Source organism: Melozone crissalis, unplaced genomic scaffold (genome assembly GCF_028551555.1).
Source record: "Melozone crissalis strain CALT ecotype California unplaced genomic scaffold, PUWL_Pcris_2 ptg000042l_1, whole genome shotgun sequence".
NCBI lineage: Eukaryota > Metazoa > Chordata > Aves > Passeriformes > Passerellidae > Melozone > Melozone crissalis.
The window spans coordinates 30,963,355-30,986,157 of record NW_026535820.1 but is presented as its reverse complement, the minus strand read 5'-3'; the positions used below and the strand labels follow the sequence as shown (position 1 = coordinate 30,986,157).

General features: G+C 42.9%; 1 protein-coding gene across 1 annotated transcript in view; it reads right to left on the bottom strand.

Moving 5' to 3' along the window:
- Positions 1–2,307: 2,307 nt before the first annotated feature.
- The window catches only part of PARD6G (par-6 family cell polarity regulator gamma), a 63,428-nt gene continuing 42,932 nt past the window's right edge, over positions 2,308–22,803 (bottom strand). The window contains exon 3 of the mRNA XM_054285104.1: positions 2,308–3,770. Coding sequence (XP_054141079.1) covers positions 2,911–3,770 — 860 coding nt within the window. The 3' untranslated portion in view covers positions 2,308–2,910. The remainder of the gene's footprint in view (positions 3,771–22,803) is intronic.

Genomic DNA, 22,803 nt, shown 5'->3' with positions numbered 1-22,803 from the left:
CCGCGCTGCCGGCAGGCGGGGCGGGAGCGGCTCGGCCCCCGCGCTCCGGCGCTGCATACGGAGCGTACGTACATACGGAGCGCGCTTATGGCCGGTGCCCGGGCAGGGAATCGCGCTTGCATGTAGGAAACTCAGGCTCCGCCGCCTCTGAGCCACCCCTGCAGCGTGCAGGGACAGGAGCGGGGCTCCGTCTGCAGGAGCGTTTGTGGAGGAAGTGGCCTTTAGCGAGGGCTGGCTCGCCGCTGCTCCCTCAGCCCTCCCTCAGAGCCCCCTTCGGCAGTTCTGTCCCACACCCGAGGGGGCCCCGGCCCGCGAAACCCGAGCGGCTCAGCCGCTCTTCCAGGCAGATTCCTCTCATTACGGCGTGAGTTGGGAAGGGAGCTCACTGTGAGTGTACAACATAGCGCCGCTTGCGGCTGCGGGGCACTCAAAATAGAAGCTGGCTTGTGTATGTGTGCTTGTTTATTTTCCCCACGACGATGCTGCACAAAATATTTGCAAGCCTAAAAAGTTGTTTTTTAGATCCAAGTTACTTTTTGGATCCAAGGTTGACACATCAACAGCTGGCTGTTCTGTTTGTAATTTGTACATGTATGTGAAACAATTTATGCTTCCTCCTTCCTGCGATGAATGGGGTGGAAAGCTCGGATAGATGGTACTGGAACGCTTTCCGTGGACAGTGAGAGCCAGCAGGCTCCGGGCAAAGGGGTGCAGAGTGGCCATCAGACGGATCCTGGCCTCTTTCCATGGAGCCAGAATTACCCCTCAAAGGCCCAGAGGTCTGCAGCTGGCCATGCTGTGAGGAGGGTAGGAAGCTATTTAGTTCCCATGGAAATCGGAATAACAGGAACCTTTAGGAAAACCAGCACCGAGAAAAGATACTGCACTAAAATAGTTGCATAGTTGAAGAGCCACCCAAACTGGATACCTTGTTTTCATAGAGAGGGGAGATACTTCCACATAAAATGCTTGAGGCACAGGGAGAAAATACAGAGTACAAGTAAGACAGCGAACATTTTATTGCAGACAAGGTCACATTTTCATCAGTTAACTAAGGTAAAATGAGTAACTTCAGCCAGACAAATCCACTTATTCATAAAAGTAGTCTTATTTAAAGTGTAACAAATTTTTCCAGATAAGATGGTCTGATTGACTGAAGCATATCCAGCTATTCATTTGTTTTACTGCACCAATAATCAGATTTATTTTTTTTAATGAAAACCTTTGGTAAAGTACAAACACAGTTTTGAGACGAACAGGATCAATGTTCTATTCTTACTGTGCTGGGAAAAATAAGTACAGCTCCATAGCTGCTTTGATACCTAGAAAGTTTTAATTAGAGTAAGTGAAAGACTTTTAAAATAAACTCTTAAAGCAAATCTAAAAGAAATAAACTAAGTTCATTGTCCCAAAGATATTTAACCATGAGCAGAAGACTGGTTGTTCCACAGGTATTCTAAATTAGCAACAATTAATTAGTCCACACATCCTTTTTTCCAGCCATTACAGATTCCAAAACGGAATGTAAATTTTCCAAACCAAGACTCCTGAATTTTCATATTCATAAAATATTTAAGAAATGTCTATTCCACCATATAAAAAAAGCTTTAATGTACTACAAAGTTAAAAACAAAGAGCAAATGACACAAGCTAAAAGTAGAAAAATACATTTTAAAACATTTATATTTTGTTCCTTACACTGATCAAGATATAACAAAATATTTTAGATTAGACCACTTTCATAAAACTCATGGTGATTCCAGAAGCAGACAGGTACTGACTCAACAGTCACTGGTCACTCACTAGCCACCTGGCCACCCAGCAAAGGTGTCTGACCTTCACATACATCCAGTATATTTTAACCTTCTAGAAGTCCTGTGTAGACATTAAGCTTTATTACTGGAGGAGTCCAAAAATAACAGAACTATTCTAAGTTAGGCTTGAGAGTCAGTCAGCACCTCTCCCCTTCGCAGGGCAATCTCTTGTCAAGGATTGCCCCAAAGGTACAGCAAGGACCTGTGTCAGCTCTGAGGCTTGCACGCCTAAAAACTCACATGAACCATGATTTTGAAAAAACAGAGATGATGCGGGAAGGGGGGGAAAAAAATGAAACAAATCAAAAAAAGGAGGTATCATCTAATAAATATGGTAAGAGAATACATGGCGGCAGCGGCGCTGCCCCCGCTGCGGTGCCCCCGCCGGCCAGCAGGTGGCGCCCATGGCCCGGCAGCCGCGGCCACAGCCGGCGCCGCCCCTCGGGCCGCGGGCAACGCGCGGCTTTACATGGATATGGATTTCCATCGTTTCCTTTGGAAAATGGGTCTGCAGCGTCTCCCCAACGCTGCTGCCACCGGAATAGGAAACGGCTGCTTTTACAGAGCTCGTCTGGATTAGACATAACGCTGAAAAGACGGTGTAAACAAGTCGGCAGAAGGGCTGGCTGTGTGTAACAGAAGAAGACGGTATAGCTATTAAGAAGCACTCTCTCCTTAGCTGGTATTAGAAGAAAACCAGATTCCACTTCAAATAGACATGCCTGTTACTATTAAAATCTAATTCATATATATGCATGTATAAATACATCTACCCACGCTTTCAAACCCGAGTATATAACACTGCCATGGGTAGCCTGTAAGACTGCTTAGGTTTATACCAACTAAAACAAATTTGTGTTCTCACTTCAGGGCTGGGACATAAACCAGGTTTTGCACTCTGGCTTTCTCCTGACAAATTTTACAGTGCATGACAGTTTTATGTCTAACTCCAGATGCCACGCTTCCTAGAAAGCAACAAATTTCTGCACCCGTGAGGTCTGTGAATTAGGTTAGCTCCCTGTTTCGTGCACGTGTTGCACGAGTCGATTGTCCCAATTGGCACTTAAGACTGTAAGGAGAATTGCAGAAATTGCTACTAAAGTGTAATGACTGTTCCGTCCTCCTCGATACCTCCTCTGGGGATAACCAGACTGTGTCGGGGATCAGTTTTTAAGGAACTGAGTAATTTGTGGAGGTTGCCATTGCTTTCTCGGCCAGAGCTGTTGTTGAGCACCAGGTCCCTTTGAAGTCTGTGGCTAAGGCTGCTGCCATTGATTCGGGAGAGGCTACTGGAAGTAAGGCTGTGCAGTTTAGGAATGTGTTGTGGCTCCAGACCACCCTCGATGACAATGTCAGCCTCTTCGTCACTCTCCATTTCATCAGGGTGGAAGTTCTGCAGCACGTGGGGTGTAGGCAAGCTATGGTGACTCGCAGTGCTGTCTGTAGACTGGCCAGAGCTACCAGACATCCTACTGCTCCGAATAATATTGTTCCTCTGGTTTGCTGGCTTGACCGTGATAATGAGATTATGGCTGTTGGCGATCATCATGTCTGTGACCTGGTCAAGAGTCTTTCCTGCTACTTCAATGCCATTGACTTCCAGGACTTCGTCATTCACGGCCAGCAAGCCCGTGCTCTCGGCCAAGCCACCAGGAACCATACGGGAGATGAAGATACCGGGAACTTTTTCCAGTCCGTGAGGAGTCACCCTTACACTGGTGCCGTCGCGAATGTAAAACCCCAAGGGTTTCTCACACCCGTGTCGATACAGCCTCACTCTCCTGTGTGTTTCGGGGAGAATGTCCACATCAATTATGGAAGACACCGGTCTAAAATCGTGAGGCATGCTAATGTTGATGTGGGGACGCCGGCGGAGGTTGTCATTGCGCAGTGTCACCAGAGCCTTCTTCTTCCTCGACAGCGTATTGGTCCCGAAATTGCTGTAGTCCACTTCATCTGAAAGAGAAACAGTACCAATGTATCAAACAGAATAATTCAATCTGCAGGCCATTTCCTTCCTCCAATTGGTTCAGTGAAGGCGCTAATAGCAATATGGAAATAATAATAATATGAAAAAAGAATACTAATATGGGAAAAATCAAATTAATTCTTCCATTTACTCTAATCTTTGTTTCACTTTATGTCAATCAGCACAACACTCAGAACGAATTAATTGTTTACAATAACGCCCCATACTTCTTCCATGTTTTGGAGAAAAGAGACTTCTGATTCTCAACTCTTGTCAGCTGCACAGAAGGCAGTTTCTTGCTGCAAGCCTGATACACCATCTTGGACGTGAGACTGCATTTTCGGAGCTGGACTGTAACCTTACACATACCTCCCAAGTGGGCAAGGAGCATATATGCATTCCTAACCTAAAAGTCTGAACTGGGGAGTGTTTTGATACCCAATACACTGCCTTAACCTTAGGTACAAACATGAAAGCAAGAGTGCAAGAGAGTAGTTAGAGATGTTTTCAGTCTAGGCTTTTCTAGCTAAGGGAGTTTTGTTAATATGCATCTCTTGCTACATCACTTTACTCTCTGGAGTATTTTACTTCAGTTCAGCTGAACTTGACAGCAATAAAAAGTGCTAAAAGTGACATTTAACAAAAGGTAGTGTGTAAGCAAGCAGCCTGGCAGAAAGAGAAGGAGGTAGAAGGAAACTCCTCTGCTTAGTCTGTATGCTAAGGATCACAGAATGGACATGGATTCACACCCACGCTCCTGCCTTGAGAGCAAGATTCACAGGAATCTTTCTGCCTTTCTGGGTCTGCAGTTTAAGGAATTGTTTAAATATTTCAGTCTCTGTAGCAGTTATCTCAAGGACGCGTGAAAAGTGATAACCTTTAATTCATCCAAGTAAACTAAGTTATGCCACATAGGAAGTTCATGTTGTGCTTTGCATAAAAATACTTAAATCATGAAGTTGTTGGTGTACAAATTGCATCACCGCATCTCACAATAAAAATACTGTGCATATTTTAGACATGAACCATGCACTAGCTGGAAAGTTATTTCACCAGGAGTTTAAGCATACTTTTCAGATAAACTAACAGACTTGCAATTTATTCTCCTGTTGAAGACAAGCAGTACCATACAAAGTACAGTTTCAGAACTGCCACTAAGAAAATTGCTTCTCTGACAAATCAATGTTTGAAAGAGTAGGACAGTACCTGATAGAGGTTGGAGGAGAGAAAAGGGGGTTAGTAAAAACAATCTTATAATTGCATTTTTATGTCTTGCAAAGTTTCATTTTCAAGTCCACTTTCAAGATGTATTATTGAAAGACTTCAGTTAAGTGACATTAATTATACTAATTAAAGGACACTAAAAAAAAAGTGGTCAGTAGCAACCTGACCTAACTCAGCCTCCTCAGAGCAGGATGTTAGATTAAGTGGGCTCCAGAGGTGATCCCTTCCAGTCTAAGTTATACAGTGATCCTGCATAGTCCTTTGGGTTGGAAAAAATTAATTTAAAGACTTCAGAAAGCTTATTTCTGCATTTTCCTATAACTTATTTTCACTGGCTATAGTAACCCTGAGGACATCACAAGGCATCTGGAAGGTCATCCTGAAGAAAATATTTCTGTGAAATGAAGATATTCCTTGGACAAATCTGTTGTGTTTAACTCCACATTCACCTCTTCTCTCTCTTCCCAGGATGTTCAGAGCTGTACCAGCTGCACAGGCCCCGTTGTGTTATTTAGACCAGTGAGGCACAGGATTGGAAGTCCTTAAAATTACCCAAACGCAAGAAGCTCCCAACTGGTTTCTGGAAGGGTATTCACAGCCAAAACAGTGACTGTGGAGAGATGGCACCTTCTCAAGTCCACCTGGTGAACAGTCAGTGCAGTGACTGCTCTTTTGAGTACAGTAGCCAATTACTGCAGCCAAAGCCAGGTGTTATTCCTCTTCTTCCATCAACAAGATCATCTACATTCAGCTACTTCTGATGGATGATTCCAAAGGTTCACAACAAATATTTTTTCTTGAAAAGTATGGGTATACAAGAGATGTCTTTCATCACCACAGTCTCCAACACTGTGCCCAGCTCACCCCCACAATTCACTGATAAATTTCTGTGACAGTCTTATGAAAACAACTTGGGGCTTCAGATCTAGAATCCAGGTTCCTTCCTTACTTGAAATACAGTGCTGTGGAACAGTACTGCTCTGCCTTAAGGTCCAAGAGAATCTTTATTACAAAATTTTCAGTTTAAGATGCCAATTAAAATTACACCTGGGTTTATGCATTTTAGACTGTCTCTAGGAGTACTGGCAAAAAAGCTTAGAACAAAACCTCCATTCCTTAAAGACTCAGAAAATTAGGCAGGTCAGTACAGTTCATTGCACTGCAGGTAAAATGAAACACATGCCCTGGTTAGCCATCTATCCCCTGGAAGCATGCAGGTAGCTGTTACATCCCTCTCCATCTCTCTCTGTAAGAATATTAATACTTAATTAGTTTAAGGCAAACTTGCAAAAGTTTTACCAAATAATTCATCTGAGAATATTTGTTGACAAAACTGTTTTCTTTCCCTTAAATTAACAACAACCTAGAGAGTTAATTCTCACAAGATGCAACTTTGTGATGATAAAGTAGCAAAGTCACAGAAGTATGATGGCCCTCCTAACACACATATGTAATTTTTGAGGCATCTCCCTTGACCTGAACCACTACAGGGCACTGGCACAAAAGAAGTGATTGTTTTGTGCTTGTGACCTCCTCACCTGTGCTCAGCCCACTAACCAGTCTCCCCAGATGATTGCCAGCATTCCTAACCTCTGAACAGCTTCAAAACAACCACCCCCTTTAATAACAAAAAGCCCATCTCACCACAAAAATGCTAACTTTTTCCTCCAAACACAAACCAGGCATGAGCAGGGATTACATTACAAGTGATGCAGGTTGCCTTCACTGTGGGACCACTGACTGTTCTAGGATTTAGTATTACAGGGCTGGACCATGTTAAAAAATGAAGTCCATGTCCTGCTGATGACTGGAGTTTTTGTTTTTAAAACAGTGGCCAAGCAGTAGTTTCCAACTCTGACAATAAATGAAGTTCTATATGAGGAAGATGAAATCTAATTGTAAACAGGTAACAACTGTTAAAAGATATTACAGGTTAGAGAAATGAGAGCCAATTTGAAGAGTTTTTAAGAAAAAAATACTAGCTTTATTTTCTAGAACAAAATCTGAAGTTCATGATCCATGCTCTTTGACAATACAGGGATTATTACATTACTTGAATTCAAGATAACCCACACTCTAGTGGTTACATTCACTTGAGACATCACCTTAAAATAAAAAAAAAATAGTAAAACGAAACCAAACAATCCTGTAGAACTAAACAGCTACACCCTCAATGTTATTTAGAACCACTACTCTTGCTGCAGGAATAAAGCAAAGTATGTAAACTGAAGTTTAACATAATTAGCTGTTGCTGTGGCAGCAGAAAGTCATCAATCCCTACCAAAATGAAAATAAAATTTCCTTCTTCACAAGGGAACTGGGAGACCTCAGCCAACATCATTCACTTCTATCAGCTGTGGGGTGGTCACAAAAAGGTGACCAGTACTAAAGTGCTCAGGTGCCATGTGTCAGGCTGAAATGGAAACTGTATCAGTGCATAATTTATGATGACACTCTTTTAATGAAGGTCAGCAACTTGTTTGGTTTTGAGTTTCTCACCATACAGGATTGCAAGCAGGAATGCTGCTTCAGCTAAAGAAATGGACTGTGCTTGATGCCAGGTCTCAGGCAAGACCAGAATGTACCATATGGAACCAGACAGAGCTCATTTTTCATTTGTTGCCATATCAAATTCCCCTTTTGCAGAACAGAAGGGGTCTATAGAAGTTTGCATGTACACTAGCATGAGAAGTGGCATCAAATGGCACATCTGAACAATGCTTAAAGCACTGAATCTTACAGGGACTCATATTTTCTTATGTCTCAAAGGAGGCTAGAATTAAATGTTACTTGCATACATACAGGTGACAGAGGGAGAATTAGTCTTTTGGGTGTTGAACATGTTCCTCATTTCTTGGAATACACCAGATTATATGAATCATTTTAATCTACAAGATGCAGTGCTTTCAGATAAGATGTACTACGAACTGGATGGATAATCCTGGATAATCACTAAACTTTAACAGACTTGGACTGAATTTTACTTGTGCCTTTAATTTGCTTTTGACTGAAAATACTGTTCCTGTAAAAAGACATGAGGAACATAATTTACCACAGTTGGAGAAGAACTCCTGATCTTTTCTCTCTCTTACTTGAATCTGCAACTAAAGCTACACAAAACATACCTCAAACACCTGTAGGCACTGAGTAGCCGCTCTTTCCCCCAAAAGCTTCCGTTTTCAGTATGTTTGAAGGAACATTTTCTCTATTAATGAGTTACACTAAATCTGAAGTATTTTGGCTGAGTCTTTTCTGTTACTATGTGTTTGGTCAGTGAGGTGTTTTTGGGTTTTTTAAAACTACCTACTTACCCATAGGGACCTTTCTGTTAGAGAAGATACATGTACAGATCTCTTCATGCAGAGATGGAGACTGTGCTCATTTTCTTGACAACAGTGATGGTGATGGTTAAAAAAATACCAGTAAAATCTATAACTTTGCTCTTCTAACTATTCTGTAGTCATCCTGTGGCTTTACAGAACACCTTACATCTTCCTAGTGGGCATCACAAATCCTATCGATAAGTCACACAGGACATAACAGCAGAGCATACTGAAGGGCTATTTATAAGGCTAAGAAAACTGCTTAGAGCATTTGGTTGTAGCCAAGAGAGTATTGTATTTCTGTAATTTACATGAAACAAGAAATTATAGACCTGAAAAAACCACCAGGAGCACCACTCCCACTGCTTGGACAGCTGCTTTTCATAGGAACTGCCTGCCAGATAAAATACCAAAGCTTAGCCAGATAAGATTGTATAAACAAGCTGAATTCCACAGAGAAGCAGACTGCCAGGCTCCTATAGGAACAGTTTAGTTTCAGACTCTACATTTTCAGTGTACATGCACTCATGGCTTATTATTTCCTCTGGGAACTGTGGAACGTTAGTTGACAGCCCTGGAAAGTACTTCAAAGACAAAATTACTTCCACTAGGGAGAGCGGCACTTCAGGCAGCTTGGGAAGGAGGCCAATGAGTCATTAATAGTGAAGGGTAACCCCTCCATCCAGCAGATCTCTATTACTGAGCATTCAAATTAGCAGCAGTCATAAAGCCACTTCAAGGCAACGTGTCATTTTTAACCCTTCTACCTTTCTGCGTCCTGGCTACAAAACACTGCCCATGTTTGACAGAAACTGCAATCACTTTCTATTTTCTTAGAAAGATCAACACCAGAAGCATTTGTGAAAGCAATCAGACAGCAAATAAGCTGGCAGTCTCTCATTTATGACCTGTAAGGCTGACTGCATGCAAAGGGATTTAAGAGGAAACAGATACAAAATGAACTATGACTTGGGGGCAGGACCAGTGCCAATACTGCTCATCAAGCATTATTTAATGGCGGGAAAAAGAAGGTTATCTGAATGCTAACATTGCATTGTATGTGTTGCAGGAATATTAAAAAAAAAAAGCCATACTGCTGCCAGCAACCTCTGGGTGAACCAAACAAAAAAAAAACAAAAAACAAACCACTCTGTAGGTAAAGAAGTTGTAGCTGCTATTCTGTCAAAAATCAAGTAATGTATCCCACACATGTACAGACCCACACACAGATACTCACTCCCTCTCTCCCCTCATATAACTGTATCAGAAGAAACTGGACACGATCTTATCAACATTTAGAAGACCACCTAAATGTTATAGTTTATCATTAACATTCAACAGGACTTTTGAAGCAGGAACTATGCCTAATAAACTGCAGAATCAGCACTAGAGAGATAAATTTGCCTTCCTACTTAGGAAGCGTTCATTAGTAGGTTAGGATTACAACCTAACACAGGTGTAAAATTCAAATGTATCTCTACTTCCAACATATTTATAAACTTGAAATATCCTACCTTCTCTCAAGAAGGTAAAAGTTATTTTGTTCTTTGGTTTAGCATGTTACAGCAGTCAAAACTAGCATTTCATTAATCTGTCTCTTTACAGTGTCAGACATGGATAAGAAACATTTTTAAGCTGGTTGCCTTGAGGATGAAGACAATCAATTCCTTGGGACTTTAGCCTGGGCTGCTGGCATGGCCTCCTGCACTTCTCACTTCTTGTCATCAGAGGCCACTGTTCCCTTGCTGAATCTCTTCCTTTCCCAGCAGGAGGCCCTTGCTTTTGACTCCCAGCCCTGCTTCAGTGGAGCAGAAGCATGACCTGCAAGTTCGTCCCATGAAAGAAGTGGGACCTTTGGAAGAGATGGGTGCTACCAAATATAAGTAACCATCCAGACATGTGCCTCCCAAAGTTATCCTTGTCCTCAGTCTATCAAAACCCAGCTTTCCAAACTGTCCCATAAGCCAACTACAGGACTCCAAATTTTACAGTGGATGTGCAGATAGTGATTACTAGGATTTTAAGGGTTTTCTTCCTCTAAGTTTGATATGTGACTTCTCTTCAATCCTAAAACATGCCAGAAACAACAGATTTTCTCCCATTGCTGCTTTCCACAAACCACATTATGCCAAGACTACGTTATTGCAGCACTAGAAAATTGTGGGGTTAAAGCTTTGGCTTCATTGCCAGGTTTTTTTAAAGTATTGGTTAATCTTTCCCACTTCCTGCAGGAGGTCAGCTGGGAGGAGTCATGTTTCTGCTGCCTTTCTCAGACATCAATCATTATGATGTCCGTGCCAGGTCACAGGTGCTGCCCCAGGGAGGCTTTGATGCTGAGCTGGCTTCTCAGGACAGTCAGCAGCGAGGACACCCAGCAGCAGTACTGGATGGGTGATGCATGCAGAGCATCACCAGTAAGCAGCTCTCCTGCTGGCCTGCACCATGTATCCAACAACTCCCAGCAACCATCAACAACTGTATTCATTCAGCTGATGGCACCAAAATGGGAGGGCTATCAATCCTATTCAAAGATGTTTGGGGAGCAAAAAAATCACACTCAAAACCACCCTCCACAGCCAATAATTTCAAACAATCTATTCAGCGAGTTATCATTTAAGATTTAAAGTTATTAAAAAGCAACCTTTAATTATTCTACTTCAGCCACTTCATTTTCCCCTGCAAATACCATCCTATTCAATCAGATCAGACAATTGAGGGGAGCACCATTTATTCCCTCAAACAGGCACTAAAGGAATCACTTTTTCCAACAGAAAATGTGTATGTTATGCAAAACAAAATGAGAGATGAAACTGCAATAACTCTTATTAGCCAGTGCAGATACAATAAAAATCTCATTAATGACACAAAAAGGGGTAAATTTTATCAAGTGAATATTGAACACAACAGTTTCCCAATTGGTATAGAAAATATTACTTTTTGAACAAGTGTAAAGCGTGCAAGGCATGAAATGCTTACAGATTGCGCCAAAGAGCAAATTCAGGAGAATATAATTCTATTTTTCATAGCTGCAATATTTGGAAAAACCAAAAGTAATAAAAACAAATTCACCTCAGGATCACATGAATTCAGAATACGAATTTTATACCTCTGAAAAGAAACAAAATTTTTGTCTCATACTAGTCTCAGGAGAAGCTTCAAATGTGGCTTGAAAAAGCAGCACAACATCAAGCAGCATAAAATAAAGGTGGCGTACGTACATGACGAGACTATTTACACAGGCAGAGGTGAAAAGAAATTATTTTTAAGGGCTGCAATACTGAACCTGATCAAAACCATCATCCTACAGATGAAAACATTAAAACACAGCCTTTCCCTCTGTTCAGAGGTAACTTGATCAGCATCAAAGATCATTTCAACAGCCAACAGAGATGAGGAAGGCAGGATCTCTATTACCCAGCTAACACAGCTTGTGGCTCACCCGAGGGAACTGAAGCCAACTTGGTACTTCACACTCCCTTCTGCTACTGGCTGCCACTTATGCCACTTCTCTGCCAGGTGCTCTCCTCCTCTCCACTCTAGGGTGATCCTCCCTCCATAGCTAAAAGCAAAACTGATAGCGATCAAGATTATTTTATTGCCCCATGCTCAGCTACCTGCTAATTCATGTTTCTGTAGCATGCAAGCAGTTTTCCTTCTTGGAAGGAACAGATATCCCAGAACTGGAAGCACTTATTCAAAGGTGGTAAGAGAGACACTGAAAGGCTACAAACATTAAATCTGGGACAAACAAGGATACTACCAAAAAGACTGTTTTCTGTTCTGAAGTAATTCTTTCTCATGCATTCTTTTGCTGAGTAGCACCTTATTCATCCCAAGCGAGTTGAGGCAGGCAAGCTAGGAAGTGCCTTTTCGCTTATTCTTCAAAATTCCCAGTAAAAATATTTTTTTTAAAAAGTCACTGAACTGTGGAGAAGTTCATATTTAATGAAAATATAAGTCTCAAAGAAATAGAAGTCTCAAAGTCAATCTCTTCCACACACTTTATCCTGGAGTGTTCTGAAGTTACCAGACTTTCTCAGAGAAAGATGTGGTTTTATTGCAATCAACATTTTTTCTAAGGTTGTGTTTTCTGTCTTCAAAAAAAAAGGGCACAACAATGTTTTTATAGCTTCACTGCTGTGGTGTGATAATGCCACATACATCCTGCAAAAGAGGGGAGGGAGAGAAAAACATTTGCAGTGCTTCTCAAAGCACTTTTCTGGTTCCTGCCTCCAACCCAGCGGATTGTAAATGAAGTCCAGATTCTGCCTCTTATCATGGAATTAAAAAGGCTTCAAAACAAGCGTGGCATAAGAAATTAATTACAACACTTGTCTTTCAAGTCACGACCTCTGGGAGTCTCCCAAACTTTGCTGGCTGCAGTCAGGTTAGTCACAAGACAGCGGCCGCGGCCAGCCCCGACAGCTGCACCGACTCATCAGCCCCGCGCAGCCGCTGCCCCGGATGGCCCGGGCCCTACGGCACCGGCAGGCTGCTGCCTCCACCTGCGGCCTCCCGGATGCACCGGGATGCCCTCCTGGCTGCTGGGACTGTGGGAATCCCAGACAGCTTATGTCCTGTGCTCCGGCGGGGCAGGAACAGGCGGCGCTGCCCCTGCAGAGACACGTTTTCCAGCCCCCCGGGGCCCAGGCTGCAGCAGGCCGGGGCAGGCAGGAGCAGGCCCGCGGGCAGGAGGAGGAGGAGGAGTGGCACGGAGCCCTGGCAGAAGCAGGTCTGAGCCAGCCATCATCCATCCACACCAAGGAGTCCGGCCAGCACAATCCCGTGTGTCCTGCACGGAGATGATGGCACTGGAAAGGAGCATCAGCAAGTGAAGCAAAATCGTGGGCTCCTTAGGTGGTGGGGGACAAGGGAGGATCACTTCAAAGTGCTGCTGGTGCAATGCAGAAAAGTTGCAGACACCCACTATATAAAAATATTTAATGTTTGGTTTTCTAATGCAGACAGAGGAGAAGCAAGGTCAAGGGCCCAGTCTATTACAATTCAAACTGCATCTGTAACAATTCCCCAGGCTGGCGGCACTCTTCCCCCTCCAGAGGACATGGCTGCTCACCTCACAAATGGAGATCATCTTCTTCCCGGTTATAAACAAAGCAAAAGCCAGGAAGCCCTCTTTCCTGAGGACAGGTTGCAAAGCAGTAAAAGCTGCCTGCAGAGTGCAAAGTCAGAATTTTCCTGAATGATCATGAGGGCCGAAGCAAAGGGGACTTTTCTCTAGAGCTCAGTCGCTGCTGCAGAGGCCCAGCCGCATGCCAGGCAGTGCAGAGCCGATCTGCTCAACAGAGAGAGGCTGGGAAGAACTTCCCACCTGGGAAACAAAATGCCAACCCCATCCCCAGTGCACAGCCACCCCCAGCTGAACACTGCTACTGGTGTACCCTGAGCCCCTGCCCACAAGCTAAGGAAAAAAATGTCAGTCCGAGGAGGGCTGCCTGTCTTTGCCCCACGTACACCCTCCCTACAGAGGCAAGGACAAGCTGGCCATCTTGGTGGAGGGAGAGGCTCCACAATACTTTTTTCCCCCCCAGTTAAACAGTAGATATTTAAAGAAAAAAAAAACTTGATCTCTCAGAATCTCAGTGTGGTATTTATCATAATCCCTGTGGTCTTCCCACTCGTTCACATACATGGCACATTTCTATGTGGCTCCCATAAGCCCTGCTGCAATGGTGGCCCTTACCTGGGCTTCAGCAGCATGTCACTTCCTTGTTTCCTTTGCTGCCTTAACACTATGAAGCAAGAGGGTTACAGCTATGTCCCCATCCCTCATCCTCAAAACAGAAATGAAGCCTTGCCTAACATACAAGAACCATGGCTTCCACTGCTTAAAACAAAATCAACTTGTTACCTTTAATGTTAGATTAGCAAAAACCTTTCCCAGTCATCATCAGAAAGCAGGAGGCCCTTAACTCTCATACCCGGTTCTGTCAGTAAAAGTGCATGTTTTTCTTAGAAGCAGCTTAAAGGATCATGGTGATTCAGGCAGAAGGATCAGCTGTGTAGAGTTACTGGCTAAGTGATTTCTGTAACATTTTTTTAATGGTGTATTCCTTTCTCCATCACTGGCTATAGCTCCATACCCAATTAGGTACACAAAGTAATTAAAGGCTGCAGCTTGGGCAAACTTTCCCCCTGAGGAGACTCCTCAAGATCTGCTGACACTCACAGCACCTACATACTTGAGGGGCTTATCCCACAGATGACCACTAACTAGACTGTGAAGTTTCTCTTTTCCTAGAACATTAAGCACTGATCTGCAACTCTGAAAAAACAAACAGGAGGAAAAAAAATCCCAAGTACACCACCTATGTTTACACTGTTTAAAACCTGGCTTCTTTCTTCCCACTTTTGAGATGCTCCATCATTATGTGAGTGTGGCAAGCTCGTGGCTGGTGCACTTTTTCCTTTAAAAAAGTGCTTCTTCCTGTGAGCACATGATACAAACAAGGGAGTGGCAGAGAGGAAGTGATTATTCAGAAATTAAAGAATTAGATCAGGTTCCACGACATCAGAACAAAACATGACACATGGCAAGTGAAGCTGACATTTACTGGCTCAAATGTAAGAAAACTTTATTTACTAAATATAATTCATGCCTCACGCAAACATTTTGCCCCCCTAATGAGTATCAGTGTTGGCAGATGTGAGCACTGACATGTCTCCTGGGAGCACCAGTTACTCCATGTATTTCACCAGCAAAGTTACACCAAACACAGAAATACAGACGTACAGCTTCTACCCAAACAAGATTTTTTTAAATGAAAGCATAACTCTGCCAGTAGCAGCAGCAAGTGATGGCACTTCTGCTCGTGGTTTGACTGGCAGGGCTGCTCCAGAGATGCTAAACACAGGCACTGCTCAAGTTCAGCCCTCATGTCTGTTGCTAACAATCTCCTGCCACAATGAACGGAGGTTCCCAATGCCACGGGTACACCCAGTATTCATGCCACTGGGAATTCCCTTAATGATCTCAGTTTTCCTGTTACACAAGAGATAATAACACTGAGTCATCACCACATTTGCCTGTTGATTGTTGGGGGGTAGGGGCAGACACCTACCAGAACCTACAGTTTTCACAGCCTGATCTGTGCTCTAAGTGCACAAACTATGTTAGGACATGAATTTTACTGCAGCTGGAAAATTAAGCTGTGGCCAGACTACTGCTGTACAACTCCTTAATGTGGAATTGCTCCTCCTGATTTACTACCATTTCAAGTTCCAGAAAAGACACCTTAAAGAAAAGCATCCCACACAAGAGAACTGATTACATAAAGTCCTTTTCATCTGTGAATCCTGAAATGCTAAAAATAAAAGTTTACTGTTCATGGGAGACTAAGCTCCCATTAAAATGGTTAAACTAAAAACCTGGAGAATACATCAGAGGTTACGCAAAGCCCAGCAGCTTTAAAGGAAAGAGGAGGGATTTACAGGGTTCAAAGGCAGGAAAGAACAGATGAGGTATGTTAGGACTTATTTTCATTACACTGCATAGTTTGTTTCCAAGAATGCTTTCAACAGAAGCATCCTCTCCATACAAAAGGCAAGTGCCTGTTGAGCTGACAAGCTTGGACACAAGCTGTGTCCCAGCCCACAGACAGTGAACTGCTACCAGTAACCTTGGCTCACCACTTCTTGTGTCTGCTTCTGAGACTTTTCTCCACCTTCAGTCCCACAGGGGCTCTACCGTGAGCAGCCAGATCACATCTTCACCTCCCATATGAAACAAGAAGGAATTAAAAACCCCTTCTGCTTTCTTTAGACAAAAGCCTAGTGTCCCTTTTCTGTCTTTCCTCACCTCACTTAAATTGCTAGACAGCATTGGGAATTGGCAAGAACTTTAATAATAAGATCAGGCAGCATTACTAAATGCATACTAAATTCCCACAACAGGAGCCAAATGGTGACCAAGACAAGAATATTTATTCAATGATGTGTTCTATCTTCAGAAGAAAAGCATTCCAAGGACATGAAAAGTGAAGACAAATAGCTATATACAACAAAACAATGGCTCAGACATAGATGTGATTAAAATGCTTTTTTGCTAAGGTGCTCTTGGTGGGGGGGAATACATACACTCAGCACTGAGTTGTGCTTTATTTTAATAACAGATAAGCTAATGGAACATCTTATTTACAGTTTACCAGCTTGAGAAAGTTTTGCAGCTGCAGTGTAGAGATCAACATTAAGAACCAACAACTCAGTCTCAAGGTTAAGGAAGTTTTCTTTGCGCTTATGTTAAGTGTTGTGGACATGTTTTAAGGTGGCCGAGAACCAAAGCACAACACCTTTTTGTTGTGTACAAGCATCAATGCAGGGCACCTCCTGCAGACACCAGGAAGACCCAGAGCTTCCTCCCATGCTGAAGGACAGATAGAGAGCATCAGAGACCGATTGAACAAGTTCCAAAGTTAAGGACACCTGTCCTTAGCTTAGCAGCTAACACCACATTAATTCAGGGAGCTGCAGTGAGAAAAAAATAAAATAAAACAGAGAAGTAGAAATTTTTTTTCTGGGCTCCTTTTCCTCCAAACCCAGGCAGATTGTACTTATCTGCTCAGCTCCAGTTTTTCCTTCTGCATGGATGCAATTTAACAACCACATCACCAAGCTAAAACTCTACACAAGACAGCTCATCTTGCCATTGTCTGTATCAGCTCATTTCACACAAGTCAGGCCTTCGACCGTGGCAAATCAAATGATATGTTAGTTGAAAGGAATCCACTTGAACTCTTACTCTCCACTTCTTAGTACACAGATACAGTACTGAAAGTTTAAGAAATAAAAGGGCTGTGGCTATGAATTACCTGCTTCTCTGTGGAAAAAAAAAATTGGAAAATCCTGATACTAAGACTACCTGAAGTATAGTAAAAGAGTGGTGAAGCATTCAAGACCAGCTAGGCATCCCAGAGATCAAAAAGCCAGTCAATAGAAGGGAGAATCTCATTTGTAACACATATTTCTCCTGGGAAAGCACCACTGTCCTGTTTGGTTTTATGCCTCTCCTGTCAGATCAGTCAAAGGCCAATGTTAAGTTAACATGCCAGATTTCACATCATCTGCTTGCCCAAACAGCTGGGAAAACTGTTTTAGCTGAGCTCTGCTCTTTTGCTCGCTTCAGATTGTTGTGTTAATTAAAAAGTCTTGCTCTTGTGTTACACAGCCCACAGGAAGTGAGGAGGAGATTCCTAACTTCATAACCACATTAGCCAACAGCTCCCAGCACTCTCCGCGCCGCTCCGCAGAGCACCAGCGCCATGCTCTCGGGCTGGCAGCCTGGGGGAGGATGCTGCGTAGGAGACTCCTCACGTTATGCAGCGTCAGCCCGAGCTCCTTCACAATGGGAGCTTTCTGCCAAAGAGCAACATAAAATCCTCCCTAAAACTACAAGCCTGACAGAGTGAATTTCCCAAACAGAAAGCCAGCCTCACAAAAATCCACTCGGTAAGCAAAGGTAGTTGCTAGCTGGGGAGTTACTGGATATGAATGTGTCCCCTTTGGGCTCACCCCTAGCCTAACAAGTAAAAATATTACTATTGTCACCTCCAAGCTTAGACTTTAGAATTTCCATCTTGGAAGCACTACAAGGAGTGAGTCACTCTATATACCTTGGCAGCAACTTGCAGGCCAACAGGGAATATGCAGAAGGAAATAATGTCACCAGTTGGTGAAGCAGCAGCTATGTTTACCAGCCTAAACAAGCTCGTGTCTCAGTACTTTCAACAGCAAATCTCCAATTCACAGGTCATAAAACTTCCAGCTCAGAAGTAATTTACTATTCATTATGTCTGAAAATTAGAGATCTTCAAAAGTTATCCCAATCACTGAAGAAGAATACTAGATATTAGAATCACACCAAGTGGTGAATTCTTTTGAATACCATATTGGCCTTGCCTGATCTCTGCAAGGCCTTTAGCAGAGCAGGAGGTTGGGACACTGGAAATGCAGAAGTTCAGAGTGGCTGCCACCTTGTCCTATCTCTGGGAAGCAGGAGGAAGCCTTCACAAACAGGAGCCAGGCGTGGTAGCACAGGGCACCCACAGGACAGCAACCACAGCAGCTCAGCACAGACATAAATGAGGCGAGGAGATGTCAACCTGATTGATTCTGACAGCCTGAGGAAGGTTTAGGCATTTCAGCAGCTACAGTTTACCATCATCAAGAATTTGCAAGGTGTGATCAAGCTAATTAGGAAAACACAAACAAAGCCCCCACTCCAACCCATTTTGACCTGGTCAAACTGAGTTTTGAGGGAGATATCAATAAACAAGGCACTGAATAATTAAGAGAACTGCTTATGTGTCAAGTGAGATGGTTAATACTGTACAAGGTGGAACTTAGTTACTAGCTAAGGCTAAGAATAAACTGAGGAATTAAGGGCTCTCAACACATCAGTTTACTCAATAAGCTCTAGCAATTTACACCTGTGCTACCTGAGGAGCAGTGCTAAAGACACTCCACAGTGCACTTAAGGAAGTCTTTCTTACTTCATGGCATATACACTCTGCACAAGACTTATTCACATATTGAGCTAAAAGTTAACTTTTATAAAGGGCTAATGGAGATGCATCGACTGCACCTTTGAAGCAGACAGTGAGGGAGCAGCACAGAGCCAAGTTTATGGCATGGTAGAGTTAGGATGAATGTCACACCAAAGGCTGGCTAGGAAGCTGTGAGAATCCCACTAAGCAGCCACTTGAGAGAAAGTGTATTAATGAAGCAAGACCCTTAAGCTGTTTTTTGTCTACTTCCAACATATCTATTACCCTCAGAGGATTTATTCTTTCAAAAGCATGCCAGCTGCCCTCACTACCAGAAATGCTTTATAAAAAGCTGGGCACTTGTATGAGCAAGTATCACATGCAACAATTGCATGTTTTCAAAATGGTCTGCAAAAAATGAGGTTGCAAACCCCTTCCACTGCATTGATTCAGAAATCAGGAGACATATCTTGACACCTTTACCCCTCCCTAAGAAGTTTTAAAACTGATAATAGACTACATGCACATCCTTTCAAGCCTTTTTATTTGTGTGTATTATTCCAAGTCTCTAGGATGCTCTCCTTGAGGCCACGAATGGAAGAAAATAACTGTGAGTACAAACTCTCCCCATTCCTCTCTAGAACTTATAGATGCCTTAAGTAAGACTTAAAGTAAGGCACAACAGTTTGACTAAGCTGCTTAAATACCCAGGTGTTTTCTCCTCACTATGTACACTCAATGCCCTATCAGCTGCCAATGGGTTAACAGGCAGAAACAAAGGTGCCATAGACTTTTAACACTGTAATCCCAAACTCACAAAATAAAGCCTTGCAAGAGTCTCATTTTCTTTTCATAAAATACTAAGTTTCTGCTGCCCACTTGTGAGGGCACTTCGAGCATCCTTATTTTCTAAGCCAACAGAAACTGTGTTTTAGCAAACTCAAGGAAGGCAGCCTTACAAGAACTACGTTCATTTCTTCTTATGAGGAAACAGTTTTCTGAAATTCACCTTCAGATTTCCATTTTTGAGGTATCAGCCCATGGGGCAGCAGCACACTCAAAGTGTCCCTAACTGGCATTTGCAGTTATTGCAAATTGAATTAATTGCTCATGCAGATATTAATTGTCAGCACACACTTATCACCAACCATGATTATTTGCAGACTCTTCAAGAGAAAGTCTGCCTTTCTATAATAGTGTTCTCACTACACCCATTTCAAGGAATCATTTACATTACAGCAGAAGTAAACAAATGAAAGTGACCAGATTGATAGAGCATTTACAATTGGAGTAACTTGTAAAGTTTGAGAATTTGGTTCAGGCAGAATGTTTGCACAGCAAGTTCTCTTTAGATGACTAAGCTGTCACTGAAACTGGCTGAAACTCTGAACCACAATTCCTCTCAAGGGGGCTTTGCCAGCTCTGCTGCCTACTGCCAGTTTTCATCAGTTCAGCAGCAGCCGGCACCACCACCTGACAAAACTGCTTCCAAATTCAACTTCTGTATCAAGCCTTGCAGTCGAGGGGCAAGGCAAGGCAGCCAAGCACAGCAAGAACATTCAGACTTCTTACACTGTGGAGCTAGACTCAGAATGAGGGAGAAGGTATTTTGTTTCTACAAATTTACACAAGCTCAATACTGAGAAATTTCTCTCTATTGCTCTTGCAGGGAAAGCCACATGAAAAAAAAAAGACAGAGTACTGTATCAGTATTCTTCCCTCCTCCAACATTTTTATTTTCCCCCTTCACATGTCTAATGAAGCATGAAAGCTGTTGCTCCATCCCTTCTGCTGTCTCTCTCTGCCAGCAGTACAGCCAAGAGATTCTAGCTCTAAAATTTACAGACTGTATTATAACCTGTTGGCACCTATCATATAAAAAAAAAACAGATCACATCCTTCAAACAATTTTCATCAGAAGAAGTCATGCTGTCAGTGGGATGCAGAAAGTGGAGGAATTCCTGTCTACTGTTAGACTTGAAAATTTACTGGGAAAAGGACTTCCAATTACAAGCCAATACCCGAAACACCACACCAATTTGTGTGTCATTAGCACAGATGTTTATCTAGAAGACAGACCTAAAGTTTGTGGATGAAGAATCATTGCAGAAGGGTGACCAGCAACTAACATGAGAGGAATGGGACACACAGAAAAACATTGCTCAGTGCCTTTTAGGGTACCAGAGGAGAGACGTGGCCCTGTCTTCTCAGAGGACAACTGTGCAAAAGGAGGTGTACTGTGTCATGCTATTGCACTCCCAAATGTCACTGTCAGGGCTCAGACTGCTATATGGATTCTGACACTGAGCTGCCAGGCATGCACAGACTTCAGCTTCCAAAAGCTATGATCTGTCATTTCATTTTAGAACAGGCTTGACTTTGTGATGTTTTATTTTAGATGCTGTATTACTTTCACAGGTCCCTTAAAAGTTAAGCCATGAGCTGTTAGCTGGAGCTGGCTCACTAAAAGGTACCTCAGACTTGAACTCAAACATGAGCACAAAATGCAAGCAAAGAGTCACTGGTATCCAAGTGTGAGAGTTAAATAAAGCTGGCAAAGCTGGGACTGCCACTGCAAGGAGAACATGACTAACATCCTGCAGCATGCACAAGTGGATGCCACCTGCTCCAGCCAGGGCTGAGCACAGCTCTGTCCTACTCATACTCAATCACTGCAAAATGGGGACAGGGGAAGTAGACACACTGGGTCTTCTCACAAAAGCTCCCAACCCAAATAAAAGCCAGATTCCTGTCCAGTGTTGGGAAAGAACACACCAGCTCAGCATATCACCACACCTCCCCTGAGTAAGGGCAGCAAGGCCCTCAGAATACAAGCTGGCTCATTTCTGAGCTGTAACACACAGACAGGTCTCATTACTGAGCTGTAACACACAGACAGATCTCATTTCTGCCTATTCACGGGTGGCTGACTCGTACCAACAGTGCAGCTCTGCCAAACCCACCCAACAGGCCCAGTCTGAAACCTCGAGTGCTGCCAGCTTCCCATGGACAAACCTGATCTTTGCTAACTAAACTCCACCCTCAGCTCTTTTATCCTGACAAGAGACTAGGTTGGCCAGGATGCTCCTGGCTGATAAGCAAACTCCTTTTGATTACTGCTGGTTGTACTAATACAGGCAACACTCTAGCAGCTGGTTCTACACAACAGAAAGCTTGAGGAGACAAAAACCCAATCACCACACCAATATAAAACAGGGCCATTAAGTGATGAACTGCTTAGAGAAGCAAATAATTTGTCAGCCATTGGCCTGCTGCACTCTGCTCGTGCACCAACTCCGTCCAGTCTTTCCTGACAGACTTCTTTCAGGGCAGGGACTGGATCCATATTTTTGGTACACTGAGTCTTCAAATTCTAAACACAATATGGAGATCATTGAAGCTTGTGGAAGAGAAAATGCAAGCAGAGAAAGCACTGGTTTGTAAACAATCTTCACCATTTTCCTGTAAAAAGAATGCAATGTCTTTCATATACATATATATATGTATATATATGAAAATTATGTTCATACATACATATGAACAAGCATTTCACAATTTTCAATCACACATTTTCATTTGCTTTGGCCCACTGCTGTCTGGAAGAGAGCCACACTGTATTGAACATTCCACAGTTTCCAAGTTTAGACAGAACAGGCCTGAAGACAATCTGGATTCAACCCAAAAAGCAGCTTTGCCTCAATTGAACTTTATTGGCAATTCTGCTTGTGAAGAGGCAACCTAAGAGAAGGAAGGCTCATGTCAGTGTTACATTCCATTTCAGTCACAGACAGACTTTTAGTGTGAAATTTTTTCTCTGTTTACACCATGAAAAGTAAAAAAGCAATATGGAAAACAATTTGAGAGGCAGTAGGAAAGAAGAATCAATACTGTTAAGTTGTGAAAAAGGGCTATGAACAGACATGTGAGCAATGAGGACCACATCCAGCCTATTGGTGGTTTTGCAGAAAGGATAG